This window comes from Xenopus laevis, chromosome 2L (assembly GCF_017654675.1).
Source record: "Xenopus laevis strain J_2021 chromosome 2L, Xenopus_laevis_v10.1, whole genome shotgun sequence".
Classification (NCBI taxonomy): Eukaryota; Metazoa; Chordata; class Amphibia; order Anura; family Pipidae; genus Xenopus; species Xenopus laevis.
In genome coordinates, this window is record NC_054373.1 from 32,090,505 (window position 1) to 32,105,801 (window position 15,297).

Consider the following 15,297-nt stretch of genomic DNA (forward strand, 5'->3'; position numbering starts at 1 on the left):
GCAAAACCACCAATGACAGTATTAAAGGCCGTTCCTGTAAAACTGTAACAAAAAAAAAGGAAAACTGATTCTACCCTAAAGAAATAATGCACATATAGGTTTTATAATAAAGGGAGAAAGAGCATCATGACAAAGTGCTTGTATATCCTTCCATCAAAAAAGTATACAAAATAAATATGCAAATGACAGGGTTACTCCAGCAATGAAATTTGAAGGATAAAATGTAACCATAGATGTGCATTTCATGTACATATTTTAAAAATAAATTCCAACATGACAGGCCAATAGATCCTCACTCTCAGTGACTCCCTTAAAGTCAGTAAAAACAAATTCCATACCCGTTCAGTTGAAAGGTTCATGTGAGGGGTGATTATGTGCTTGTATACGCAGGAGCGAGCTCCATGGACAAGTGCTTTTTTCAGCTTGGGGTGAACACAGGGATGGTACAAGAAAACAACCCCTCCATGCTGCAAGACATAAAGGTAGAGAGAATTCAACACCCCCAAACTTGTAAATATCTTTATGCTAACAGGAATCCTACCCTATCAATTCTATAATTGCTCTGTACTGGCCAGGAACTGATCAGACTGAGTGTGCGACTCCCACGGCTGACTATACACCAATAACAAAAACTGGAGCAGATCCACATAAAAAAACAGAATGAATATGCACTGCCCTGCAGTATATTATCTGTGGATAGTATATTGGGACATGTGGTTAACTTACAATTTTTTCTGTTAAACTAAAACACTAAGATTACAGCTCTACTATAATCGAACCCTGTTCTCTTTTAGTATGCAATTCTATGTTGTACTGCAATGTTATTAACCATTTGATTCATTGCCCATAAAGCTTTATAAAATCACAATATGTCCTACCTCAAGGTTATGCGGCCAGCGCTGTGGGGGACAATACGCATACTCTCCATATCTGGCCCATTTTGGACGGTGCACGCCACTTTTAAAAGCAAATATATAGATTGTGTAACGATAGGATCCATATATATATATTCCTTATTACATTTGGACATTTCCCTTTTAAAAATATAAACATACATTAAACACTGTATTATATCAACCAGTCTCTACTTTGTGTACACTTGGGAAAGGCTCCCATCTATCTGGCAGACACAAGAAATGATTTTACCTGTTGGGAATCGGGGTTGCATACACTATCTCAGTGTCCATACAGGCGCCGTGTGACTTCTACAAGAAAAGAGCAAATTTCGGTGATCTGGCAACTGACTGTACCTCTTTTCTCTACATCCACAAAAGTTCCCGGTTAAATTAAAAGGAATCTAGAGCTAATGATGAAGGTTACAATGATAAAGCTGAGCTTGCTGTACCCCTATAAAGTAGAATTTGCAGATGTATGTATATGTTATGAATCCTGGATGTGAGCCATTGTTAGTTTGTATTACTGTTTTCTCCTCCCCTTGAATTAAAAATAAAAACCTAATTTAAAAAAAACGGAATCTACAACTAAAATAGTAGTGGTACTTATACAACAGACTTGTAACAAGAAGTATCCCTGCCAATATGCCTTCATTTACCAACACTGAGCTGGAACCCACAGATACCAATAATATTTTTACTTTCACTGCTCTACCTGCCTGAGTACTCTGTGATCTCACCTCTGGTTCATAATGAGTGGTAATGCTTGGAAACACCTGTGGGGAGACAGACAACTTTACTATTATAATCCTTTATTTACAATGCACTCAAATATTCTGCAGCCCACTACAGATATTATACATTATTCACATCAGTCCCAGCCCCAGTGGAGCTTACAATCTGAGGCGCCTATCGCATTCACACACATTACGGTCGGTTCTATCAGGCACCAATTAACCAGGGTGGAGCATACAAATTCCTCGCAGACAGTTTTCTGGCTGGAATCAGACCAAGGCCCAGCGCTGCAAGACAACAGGGCTACTCACTGTGTCACTATGATGCAAATGCTAAACACAAGTTATGTAAACTGAGAGTAGAAACACATGCTACCTGAATGGAACAAACACCACACAGAGCTTTATCAGTGCTTTTTCTTCAGGCTATTAAGTTACTTTGATTGATATTTTTTATCCCAACCCATAATTAAATAGTAACATTTGTTAGCTGTTGTTAGCTGGGCAGAGACAGATGAGAAGATTTGGGGAGATTAGTTGCCCGGCGACAAATCTCTCTTCTTCGGGTGACTAATCTCCCTGAACGGCCTCCCCACCGTCTAGAATCTAAATTGAGGCAACTTCAGACAACTTTGGAAAACGAAGGTGCTCCAAATGCCATCCCGCCGGCAATTTAGATTGTAGCCGGCAGGGAGGCAGTTCAGGGAGATTATTGCCCGAAGAAGAGCTATTTTTTCGCCAGGCGAGTAAATCTCCCCGTCTCTGCCCTAAATCTGTAGAAAAACAATACTTTCTGTTAAAAAAAAAAAAAAAAAAGTAGCACATTCTGCATTGGAAGCAAAGAGGCTCAGTTTATTTCTGTAATGCAAACGCTGGAAGATGAAAATATTGCAGAAGTGAAGTGAAAGTAACACTGAGTGCAGTCAGTCCTGTACAAACTGCAGAAATACTGGAGAATTTCATACCTGAACTGGAAAAGGCCAGTGTCTCCCGGGACATGTATACACACTCTTGTCTGGAAGGTCCACATGAATATTCAACTGCAATGAAAAGAAATCCGATAAGTCTAAAGAGCAGAATAAAAGCACTTACGCCACAGTATATTCATTATAGCAGCACTTTGGTTATGGATTCCTAATCCGGAAACCCAAAATCCAGAAAGTTCGGAATTGCAGGAAGCCCATCTCCCATAGACTGCAATTTAAGAAAATAATTTTAATTTTTAAAAAGAATTTCCTTTTTCTCTGTAATAATAAAACAATAGTTGTACTTGATGGTAACCAGGCTGCATGAATCCATATTGGTGGTAAAACAATCCTATTAGGTTATTTAATGTATAAATAATTAGACTTAAAATGTTGCGGTTCAATTAACCAAGAATCCTTTATGCAGAAGTACCATGCATTGTGGATAATAAATCCTATACCAGTATATTTTATTAAAGTGGTTTATATGCAATGCCAATAAATTACAATGGTTTAGGGGCTGAAGTACCAAGAAGCAATAGCACAAGAGCTCTCTGGCTACTGCAGTTTGCTAAAGGGAGTTAAGTTAACTTTTAGTATGTTATAGAACGGCTAATTCTAAGAAACTTTTCAATTGGTCTTATTTATATTTATAGTTTCTGAATTATTTGCCTTCTTCTGACTCTTTCCAGCTTTTAAATGGGGGTCACTGATTCCATCTAAAAAAACAAATGCTCTATAAGTCTAAAAAAATGTATTGTTAATGTACTTTTTATTACTAATCTTTCTACTCAGGCCCTCTGCTATTCAAATTACAGTCTCTTGTTCAAATCAATGCATGGTTGCTAGGGTAATTTGGACCCTAGCAACCAGATTGCTGAAACTACAATTTGGAGGTCTGCTGAATAAAAAGCTGAATAACTGGGCGAATTGATAATCCAATATAAAAGTTGATGGGGGTCAGCAGTGATTCTGAAAAAGGACTGAACCACAACAAGTGATCTCATTGAAAGGCATTTACCAAATAATCGGTATTGATACAACTTTCCTATCCACAGAAGTGGCCAAATTTCCCATGATCTCTCTGATGTTAGCTGAATCCTTACTTGGTATAGCAAATAACTAATGACCTATATAGTTAAATATTATCTCAGAGATGTAAAATAAGACAAACAGGTCATACGTCTCCATAGCATTATATACTGTACCAACTGCTATTTCAAGAATGTGTTCTGAATATTCTAATAAAAATAAACATGAACAATAACACGACAAACGAACATTTACCAATGGAGAAGTAACAGCAGCTGGGAATTAAGGATTTCCATGTATCCGTGTGTAACAGTGTGTTTTTAATTCCCACAGCACAGTTGACATTCTCGAGTTCAGATAATGAGTTATCAGACATACGTGCAGCGGGGAAACCTTGCTATGAACAGCACATCTAAAAAATGAACAGCTTTAATACTACCCAGACCTGCAAAACCTGTTGCTCTAGATGTTTCCTAGAGAGAGAAAAACCTACGGTATAATAAGATCTTTCCTGTCTCTTAATAATAATTACTGCTGAAAGAAGCAACAATTAAACAGTAAGAATCTTATAAAGCTTTATTTAGGGGAGAAAGTAAAACAACAAACAAACAACTTCTCCTTTAAGAACCAATTCCCTGTCAGAACCCGACACAAGCTTAGAGGATTTCTGCACATAGGACACAATGGAATTCAGCAGTTCTATCCTGACATAAACATTTCCAGCCAATGAGCAAAGTGTAAGCACTTAAAGGAGAAGGAAAGGCTAAACCTAAATAAGCTTTATCAGAAAGGTCACCAGTAAATCCTCAAAGTAGAGTCCTCTGTCAAAAGAAACCTTGCATTTCTTTCATTCTATTGTGTACACACGGGCTTCTGTATCAGACTTCCTGTTTTCAGCTTAAACCTCCAGGGCTAAGGCTTGAGCATGCTCAGTTTGCTCCTCTCCTCTTCCCTCCTCTCCCCCCCTCCCTGCTTTAATCTAAACCCAGAGCTATGAGTGAGCAGGGAGAGACTCAGGCAAGAAGTGATGTCACACCAAGCTAATATGGCAGCTGCTATCCTAAACAAATATAGTGTTCTCGCTTGCATTATTGTGGCTAATCTATTGGCAATAAACTGCTTCATTAGCTTTCCTTCTCCTGTAAATACTCATTGCTTGCTATTGGGTTATTATAATCATGTAAATTTGCAGCTATAATAGAATATAAAGGCCACACTGTTTTCCTGACAGCATCACTGGCAACATGGAAAGGTTAAAGGAGAGGAAAACTTTCCATCGCATTGCCATCTGCTATCATTCTCCTGGGGATTTCTTGTGTCGCATTAGGTGGGTGTCTGCATTGTATAGACATTTTTCTGACTTTACTATAGTAATATAGGGAATGAAAGATTATAGTACCACAGTGCTCTCATAGAAAAAAAACATTGACCTGGGATAGAAATTAAGCAATTTTGTAACCCATCCCCAACTGTGAATATGTCTCCTTCTCCTTTAATTATTCTTATGGCAACAAAACACAGGGAATTGTAATGGACTCCTCTACATCATAGTCAATTGGATTTATCTGCAGGTAGAGAACCAAGCCAAACCCTCCCTCCACAGGACAATAAATGCCTGTGTGCCCCGCTCACTGATTATTCATACTTCATTGGAAACACTCAGATACAATAGAACCATCAGTTTAAGCTTTTCAGGGGACCACGAAAAATTATGTCAAATATGGGAAAATGTAAAACCAGGGAAATGTGTTAAAACAACCTTTTCTTCAAGTACTCAAAGGATATAGGCACAGCAGTCGTCTTCCATTTGAAATACAACATTTACTGTGTTAATAACAAGGGGGCATCATTATTATACTATGGGGGGCGTGTGCAAGGCCTCTCTGATAGTCACATACACAACCTAAAGCAATAAGTGATTAGTGCAGGACTGTATGAGGTGCAGACTAATTGGGACAGGCTACTTACAGACAGAATGTGGCAAAATAAACATCTGGTTAGTATTTTAAAACCCATGACACTAATAATAACTAGGGATGCAATAAATCCACTATTTTGGATTCGGCCACATCCCAGAATCCTTCTCGAAAGATACGGCCGAATACCGAACTGAATCCAAATCCTAACTTGCATTAGTATTCGGTCGGGCCTGGCAGAAAGATTCGGCCGAATCCTGCTGAAAAAGAAAGACTCCCGAACGGAATCCTGAATTCGGTGCATCCCTAATAATAACATTCTTAGAGGACAAACGGCAATTTTTGGACAAAATTGTTATATAAAATCCAGGAAAACAGTATTAGTATCAAGGAAAGCACCAATTAAAGTGCATTATAAATTGGTGGGACCACAACAAATTAACATAAAATGCAGGATAACGTAAAACCAGGGTATGTAAAATTGAGGGTTCACTGTATATAAAATGACACCACAGCCGGGCCAAGGAGTATGGGCTAGAGTCCTGCGCGGGTCCATTTTTTGGAACCTGTGCCCGCAACCTGCATTCTTTCCCGCTTGGACCTGCAACCCGACCCGCAAGTACCTTATCCGCAACCCAGACCCGCTGACCATCAAGGATCAGGACTGCAGGGCTCTAACTTGGGCACCCAGGACAAGGGAAGTGATGTAGGGGCCACACTTGTGACACTGCTGCAAATTTGTGCCCTAAGAATTAAGGGAATTCATTTACAAAGGCACATGACACAAGCAAGAAACTTTGATGTTTACAAGGGGGTTGTGTATTTTATAAGAGCTGCTGTAGAGAGTCTCACCCTACAACACCCCACCACACAGGCACAATGTTATTAGGCAACATTTCCAACGGTTGACATATATTTTATGCAATTACACTCAAGGGAGAGTAAATCCCCTCACCTATAATATGTGTTTCACTATAAATCCAGTGACATGATGGTATAACTCCTCCCCCACAATAGTAATGTAACTAAGAGCAGGACAATATATGAGATACTACATGTTCATATAAACGTTAACTTCCCCTTTAAATTCTCCCCCAATGTATGTTGTTCGCATTAAAGTCTCTCTGCACTGCCCGGGGAGAAACGTTTCGTAATAAAGAGAATCAGTAGCTATTAGGGGAGCCTCTCACCCGGCCATTATCGCACACTTGCCCAAAACTCGCAGCGATCACAGAGCTCAGCTGCCCCATCCCGTTGTCTGACTGGGGGCGGGGTTAGGGTGGACTGACCGAGATACACGTCATGGCGCCGCGCTGTTCTTTCCACTGTACACGCAGCCCGGATACGCGCGGCACCATCTATCCAATCAGAGTGTGATAACGTGATAAGCCTAATCTGATTGGTAGTTGGTAGTGTTTACTTTCTCGCTGGCGCGTGGAGGAGAAGTAGTTGTGACAGGGACTGGAGATGGTGTACGTACTGCTCCTGAGTGCGCTTGGAACCTCCAATGGGCCTCCACACATAGGGGCAAGGCAGGGCACTTGCCCCCTGGACCAGTAACATTAAAAAATGTTATCAAAGAAAATCTGTGACCAGCTCGCCTGTGTGCGCGCCACTGATGCAGCGCTGTTCCTCCAGCACCGGAAGTAAGCGCACACAGCACCGGAAGTAAGCGCACGCAGCACCGGAAGTAAGCGCACAGCAGCCAGGAGGAGTAAGGCCGTGCTGGCTGGGGAGAGACAGTCGGCAGAGCGTCTGAACAGCTGTGGTGAGAGGGAGGGAGCGGCTAGACAAGGGAGGCTGCGGGGAGAGAACGGCCAGGAATTTCTCTGCCATCTCAGGGGTTACATATGGCTCCCCCCCAATTCTGACACAGTAAATGAATTGACTTTGCCATCAATAAGTAAATCGCCATGTGTTGCTCTTTCACTCCTCGGTCCCAAACTTAATAAAGTAAAATAACTTATCATTGAACCAATAACCACCTTGAAGTATTGTTTTCACCAGACATTCTGGTAACCCCATCCCTTACTCCAAAGTATAAACAGCTGCCACTCACAAATCCCACACACGGGCACATGCATAAAATAATCTTTATTCCAAAAACATGTCAGACACAAGTTTAGGACTGTAGTTAGGGTTACCACCTTTTCTGGAGACAAATCGCAGCCTTCCTATAGTTGTGATGTTTTTTCCTATTAATAAGCATCATTTTTGCCGGCCAGGGGGCAACCCTTCTGACTGGTTAAATTGTGTTCATTTATGGTTTTCTATGACTGAACATGGCTATAAATGTTATCCCATCTGTAACCTCAGAGCAAGCCTATGACTCTGTACTATAACACCCAATATTGTCACATATTGAGCCCTATATGATATTTATAATAAAGGATGCTGTTCATGGGAAGTGTCTGCTATATATATTTTTTGGAGTAAGAATTAACTCTGCTGCCAAACAATGTTAATATAATAAATGTGTAATGCAAGCGCCCACTCTTCCAGTCTCAAGGTAACACAACAGTTTATCTCAATTCTTCAGAATTGTGTGGGTCAAAGTGATCAGTCAGGCATAATGAGTTGGCTAATGATCTCTTTGCTTTCTCCCACCATTTCTTATTGACTGTTATACCTCTCAGCCACTGTATTTCTGTCTTGTGCTCCCTGTTGCTAAACAAAATAATCTTCGTTTCCATCGAGTTTTTGTCATCTTAAATGACATTTTATATAGGGATGAAAACAAATCAGTTTGGACCAGTAGCACGTAGGATGCCTGTACCACTGCTTCTGTCCCAACTTGAAGCGCATGTCAATATACCAAAAAAAAAGTGTGGAAAACAGGCTCAGAAGCCACAGATACTGTGCTACAAGCTTTATTATAACAAACCTGTTAAAATAAACCTTGCAACACAGTATCTGCTGCTTCTGAGCCTGTTTTCACACTCTCTTTTGGTATGTTTTATAGGGATGCACCAAATTCACTATTTTAGGTTTCGACTGAATCCTTTGTAAAAGATTCAGCCGAATACTGAACCGAACCCCCCGAGACTGATTTAAAAACGTTCATATATCTTAAAAGGGTTGTTCACCTTTAACTTAAAGGGAGTGGTTCACCTTTAAGGTAACTTTTAGTGTGTTATAGAATTACCAATCCTAAACAACTTTTCAATTGGTTTTCATCATTTATTTTTTGTAGGTTTTTAATTATTTGCCTTTTTCTTCTGACTCTTTGCAGCTTTCAAACGGGCATCTCTGACCCCCTTCTAAAAAGCAAATGCTCTGTAAGGCTACAAATGTATTATTATTGTTACTTTTTATTACTCATCTTTCATTTCAGGCCTCTCCTATTCATATCCCAGTCTCTTTTTCAAATCAATGTGTGGTTGCTAGGGTAATTTGGACCCTAGCTACCAGATTGCTTAAAATGCAAACTGGAAAGCCGCTGAATAAAAAGCTAAATAACTCAAAAACTACAAATAATAAAAAAATGAAAACCAATTGCAAGTTGTCTCAGAATATCACTCTCTACATCATACTAACAGTTATCTCAAAGGTGAACATCCACTTTAACTTTTAGTATGATAGAGAGAGTGAAATTCTGAGACAATTTGCAATTGGTTTTTATTATTTGATCACCCTAGCAACCATGCATTGAATAAGAGACTGGAATAATAAACAGGCCTGAATAGAAGGAAAGTAGCAATAAATACATTTGTAGTCTTACATTTGTTTAGATGGAGTCAGTGACCCCCATTTGAAAGCTGGAAAAAGTCACAAGAAGAAGGCAAATTATTCAAAAACTATGCAAAAAAAAAAAAGTCAAGGCCATTTGAAAACTTGCCTAGAATTAGCTGTTTTATAACAAACAAACAATTCACTTAATAGTGAATCACCCATTTAGACATTGTGAGAGCGACACCTCACAATATCATTCATTGATGTGATTTGGATAAAGCATGGCATGTGGAACAGACAGGACCGGATTTACATAGCATCCCCAGTGTTTCTGAACCAATGTGGGTGTGGTTGGGCAGCATGCCGCCCCCTTAAATCCTGCCGCCCTAGGCCCGGGCCTTTGTGGCCTCTCCACAAATCCGGGCCTGGGAACAGAGTTGTCAGTGGAACATCAAACACTGCTGTGTGTGCCATAGGCTTTAAATGTCCAACCCTAGAGCTGAGTGAACTGCAGGGGGAGCGGGGGCCTTACTTCCCAGCCATGCAGAATTCAAGCAGCTTTGTTTATGACGATCCCTAAGCAGCCCAGACCACACTGAGCATGTGCACAGTCTTAGTCTTGCAAAGATGTTTAATAAAATTACAAGATGATGACCCCCTGTAGCCAATTTTAAAGCATAAATTATTTGTTTGATTAGGCTTGTGGTGCAGTAAGTTCACGTTTATATTTATTATACAAAATACAGCATAGACTTTACATGCCCTTTAACTTATGTCACCAAGATGTGTCCTTATGGTAGAAAATATGTATATAATGCAGCCTTCGGTCTGCACTGCAATGCTGGCTCTCACATGGCATTTTGCAGGTGTGACCTTTGGAGTGTTTGTGTTGGCCTGCACTGTGACGGGCCTGTACCTTGGAACAACCTTTTACTGAGAACACTGACTTATGGTACAAGCTGGACAGAACACGTCTCCCTTGTGTGTTATTGTGCATGTGGACAGCTTTTCAACAAGGCCACTGCGGAGCAAGATTTCTAATGAGTTAACTAATTATATAGAACACAATTACTGAGGAGCAAATAATAGCACGACGTGATCTCTCCCATGTTTTATCTGTAAGACAACCAATAATAATAGATTAGCATCCAGCTGTTTAAGCTTTTGTAACCTCTGCATCTCATTCCCTTGTGATCCCCTTGGGTATGAAAATTGTCCATATTAGGAGATACTGAAGTGGGTTCATTACCTAAAGGTAATGGATTTGAGAATATCCTCAGGGCATTCCTGACCCAATTACTATCACTATCCCTTCTGCCTGCCCAGTATTATACTGCAATGTGTGATTTCAATGCAACCAGCTTAATTGGCGAATAGTATCTACAGATGGAAAGAATCTATCATTTTTGGATTTTGCCAACATGGAACTGAATTGAAGCCCTTGTTTGCATATTCAAATGTAAAAGAACATTTAAAAAACGGAATATATTATTAGCAAAAACTTGTCATATTCAGTTGTCCAGTGCAGTTAAGCCACATGACTTTATGGTTTGGATTCTGTATGAATCTTGCAAAAAAATGCTAGGATTCAGCCAGATCCCAAACATATCCATAATCAGGTGCATCCCTATTAAATATATCTTTGGTGACATATATATCTAGTAACATGGATCATAGATAAGGCTTTAACTTAACTATTAGTATGTTATAGAATGTGCCATTTTTAGCCACTTTTCAAATGGTCTTCTTTTTGTGTTTTATTTGCCACCTTCCTGTCAAATGGGGGTCAGTGAACCCATCAACAACAATCATACTGTTCTGTTAGGATTCAATTTTATTGTTATTGTTACATTTAATTGTGTATTTTTCTGTTCAGACCCTCTCCAAACACTTTCCAAACATACCAGGTTATAATGGTATATAGAACCCCAGAAAGTAGATATCTTCTGAAACTCTAAACTAGAGAGCTGCTTAATAAAACATTAAATGCATCATTAAACATTAAATTAACCCAATAAGAATGTTTTGCTTCCAACAAATGGGTTTCCAGATAATGTATCTATCTTTTTAAATTATACTCCTTGGCTCGTTTCAAAGAAGGAAACTGTAAAGTAGTCATTTCTTCCTGTACATTCACCAGTCCCCTAAACAAGAGATGTTCTATGTATCACTCAGCAGGAGCACTGGGATAAAGGCTAGAACTGCAGGCTGCCTTTAAACACAAACATGAATCATTGTTAAATAATTTGACGCAGGAAGAGTTCAACCTTTTCAAAAACCTGAAACCAATCATTGTGTAGCTGAGCCTTTAAATAAATAAATCATTTGCTAAGTAACTCAAATAGAAAACGTTTGAATTGATGTAAGATTCAAGGACAGCAAAAGAGAGAAAACAAAAGCAGATTCCTCTTGTAAAGTGGACAGACTATGCTACTGGTGATTGGCCTAAGTTGCCTGGTTGGACTGGGGGTCATGGTGATCCTGCTTGGTGTACTTTCCAGGTATATGTTTTTAACTAAGAGGCAGGCAGAGAACAGAAATAGAGATGATGAAGAGGAGGATGTTTTTGGAGACTTCTGGGAGTCCCATCCTGAGGGTACACAGCTGATCTACAAACCCTCTGCTCTTGCTAACTGGTTGCTGAGAGATCTTCAACGTCAGTCATTGCTACAATCAACGGATTGGTGGATGAGGAAATGGCCTCATATTCAGACAATTATTCAGAACTTGCTCCCGGCTGACAAGATATTGGAGTTGGCCCGGGATCATCTGCAGCTGGCTGATGGTGGAATAGTTGCCTTGGACTGGGTAGTTGGACCAAGAGGTATTTCAGGAACTAGAAGAGGCACCAATACAGCCGGAAGCCCACCGTTGCTCTTTATCATTCCAAACCCATTTGGAAAGTTGACAAAAAACACTGAGCAATTTTGACTTCGGGCATTAGAAAAAGGCTTTTACCCAGTAATTTTTAATAGGAGAGGGCAGAATGGCTGCCCCTTGGTTACAGTGAAGCTCCAAGCTTTTGGGGAGCCAGCAGATCTGAAAGAGGCTGTGAGTTATGTACGTTTTAGGCACCCATCCTCCTTGTTGTTTCTGATCAGTGAAGGGTTAGGATCAGGACTTCTGCTTTCCTACCTGGGGGAATGTGGTTCCTCCAGCTACATCACAGCGGCCTCATGCATTTCTCCAGTCTTTCGTTGCCAGGAATGGTTTGAGACTGGGCTACCATGGCTGTACGACTGCCTCCTGCTTCTCTATCAGAAATTCCATCTCAGTAGGTAGGTGCATTAACGGAAAGAATACATTATGGGTGCATTTTCTTTGGTCAGCATTATTTTTAGCAAAACAAATAGAATAGTTTTTACTCGTATATAGTTTCTAGTAATAGTTTGTAATAGTAATAGTTTGTAATGTAAAAGTTTTTACTCAAGATGTTACTCATCTTCAAGTTCTCAACACACAGACGATCTTTCACTTTGACCCATTGCTTATAAACAGTACTGAATGGGGAAGGAATTATTTCTATAATTCTATAGAGCTTGTCATCAACCTGTTGCTTATTTGGCTCTGTTGTATATATGTATACAGTAAACTGCACATTCAATATATGCCTGACTATGCAAACATAGATACCCTAGACTAGAGACAGGTGAAATTGCAACCATTTCTATGCTGTAGTGGCATATTTGCCATGGAAACCATGGGCATAGAGAGCATGTTGATGGTTACCTTGGACACTACTACCACTGTGTCCATTACCACAAAGGAAATAATTTGTCATCGTGGTCAACTATGATTTAAACGGTTGTGGAACCCACTTCCATGGAAACAATGGTGAGAGGTTGGTGACCATACTGAAGGCCATTCTTCTCCTTAAAGGGCATGTACAGTCTAAAATAGAATAAGGCTAGAAATGTTGTATTTTGTATACTAAATATAAACATGAACTTACTGCACCACAAGCCTAATCAAACAAATAATTTATGCTTTCAAAGTTGGCCACAGGGGGCCACCATCTTGTAACTTTGTTAAACATCTTCGCAAGACTAAGACTGTGCACATGCTCAGTGTGGTCTGGGCTGCTTAGGGATTGTCATAAACAAAGCTGCTTGAGTTCTGCATGGCTGGGAAGTAAGGCGGGGGTTCCCCCTGCTGTTCATAAGTATGATTGTTTCCCTGCTCAGCAGTTAGGGACCATCTGACAATTCCTATCCACAGCAGTAAGTAAAGGGGAAATTTCACTGCATACAGTCAGGTTTCTTATAAAAACGGTACACATTTTTTAATTAAAGTATATTGGAGATAGGTTTCTTTAAAGCAAGTAACAATGGGATTTTATTTTTTTGCCTTTACATGCCCTTTAAGAAAGCACTGGTAAGAACCCATCTACAATATACAGTTTAGTTTTGGTTTCCAGTGCTCAATAGTGACATTATATTAATAGAGAAAGTCCATACAAGAGGGACTAAGTGGATAAAGGTTTGTGAAGGTGATGGGCTGATCTAAAGTCAATGGTATCATTACTATCATTACTTACCTATGGTTGTTATATTTATTGCAGATATTCCACAGCCCTGGCAGATGTTTTCCCCATGGAGAGAGTTTTGAAGAGCAGTTCATTACAGGAGCTCCACCAAGTACTATTTTGCCAGTGCAAAGGTGAAAACATTAGCTGGGATGAATATTGGGAACACAATGACCCCCTGCGGGACGTGGATGAAGTTGCTGTGCCTGTCATGTGCATCTGTAGCACAGATGATCCCATTCGAGGACCTGCTGAGAAGACGCTTCCCATTGAGCTTTTCAGGACAAACCCATATTTTTTTTTGTCGCTGACGCATTATGGAGGACACTGTGGTTTTCTTACAAAGTCAGATGTATCGTGGAGCCACAAGGTTACTTTAGACTATTTTAGCTCTATAACAGAGTTCTTTCAGATAGAAGAGAAAGCAAGTGTCCTGCCTAGAGGTCGCAGTTCTGTCACGATAAACCGGCGAAGAAGAGGAACGCTGCAAAGGCGCGATAGGTCTGTCACTGATCTACATGAAATGTTTAGTTGGAAAAGGTCCTATACCAGGTGACATATTATAGTAAGAGACGGAATGATCCAACAATAAACAGAAACGGGTTAAAAAGGAGACAAGCCTGACGCATTACATGCATAAGCTAGAGATTTGTCATAATAAGAGCTGTCCAGCTTAGGCACAAATTTGTCACCCTTCTCTCATTTTTTGACATATTTAAACAAATTGTGAGATTATACTGGTGTGTCTGTTTCCTATAAATATTCCAAAAATATTTTTGTTTCCTCCTTGAATTGCCCATCATGGCACATGTTGGGTGAGAAACGAATACATAAATACACCTGGTGATAATGCAATTTAAAAGGCAAACTATCACTCCACGGTAAAACAGACTCCTCCCACATTTGCAGTGGCAGGGTGGATCGCAAAAATTTCAGACAGTCGTATTCACCAGCACGTCACTAAGCCAAATCAAACCAACTTGTGTTTCAATTTATACTAAAACCATTCCATACACAAAAAATAGATATGAATTTAATATTTAACTTAATACAGGAATTAGATCTGTTATCCAGAAAACTCCAAATTACAGTCTTCCATAGACTCCATTTTATATGAATAATTATTTTTACTTTGCTGTAGGGCACCAGTGTTATCCACATTGTCACCCTGTTGCCTACAAGTATATTTATTGTAAGTAAGGAGACTCCTGAGGTCATTGTTTTTTATTTGCAGCTTCACACTATGGAAATTTACATTATTGACTGCCTCCGTCCTCTTCAAATGTCCTATATTGCACAAGAAATATTTAATTCTATAGTTCTGTTGAACATTGCCTGGCATTTGATCCCCGTTTAGATTTCTGCCTGGAGTGTTGTGGACATAATAGTTAGAAATTTGGCCATGTCCTTTAGTACCTCTTAATACACAAGCAGTCAGCAAACCTAATGCCTTTCACTGCAAATTGCGAAGAATAATATTTTTGGGAAAAAACGATACAGGGGCTCTGGGTCCTTCTATTGCAGCACCATGCTGGGATTCCCAGTCATCTCAAGGATAGA

At 39.8% G+C, this 15,297-nt stretch overlaps 2 protein-coding genes and 1 pseudogene across 2 annotated transcripts in view; 1 reads left to right on the top strand and 2 right to left on the bottom strand.

Annotated features, from left to right (window-relative positions):
* The window catches only part of LOC121399831, a 5,718-nt gene extending 2,867 nt beyond the window's left edge, over positions 1-2,851 (bottom strand). Inside the window, exons 1-5 of the mRNA XM_041581679.1 lie at positions 2,593-2,851; positions 1,634-1,669; positions 1,147-1,205; positions 879-957; positions 339-467 (exon numbers count right to left, since the gene is read on the bottom strand). Coding sequence (XP_041437613.1) covers positions 339-467; positions 879-957; positions 1,147-1,187 — 249 coding nt within the window. The 5' untranslated portion in view covers positions 1,188-1,205; positions 1,634-1,669; positions 2,593-2,851. The remainder of the gene's footprint in view (positions 1-338; positions 468-878; positions 958-1,146; positions 1,206-1,633; positions 1,670-2,592) is intronic.
* Positions 1-6,736, bottom strand: part of LOC121399836 (protein kinase C delta type-like) — a 19,292-nt gene extending 12,556 nt beyond the window's left edge. Inside the window, exon 1 of the mRNA XM_041581683.1 lies at positions 6,731-6,736. The gene's annotated coding sequence lies outside the window, so the exon portion shown is untranslated. The remainder of the gene's footprint in view (positions 1-6,730) is intronic.
* Positions 6,737-11,558: 4,822 nt separating this feature from the next.
* Positions 11,559-14,360, top strand: LOC121399832 (annotated as a pseudogene).
* The last annotated feature ends 937 nt before the right edge of the window (positions 14,361-15,297 follow it).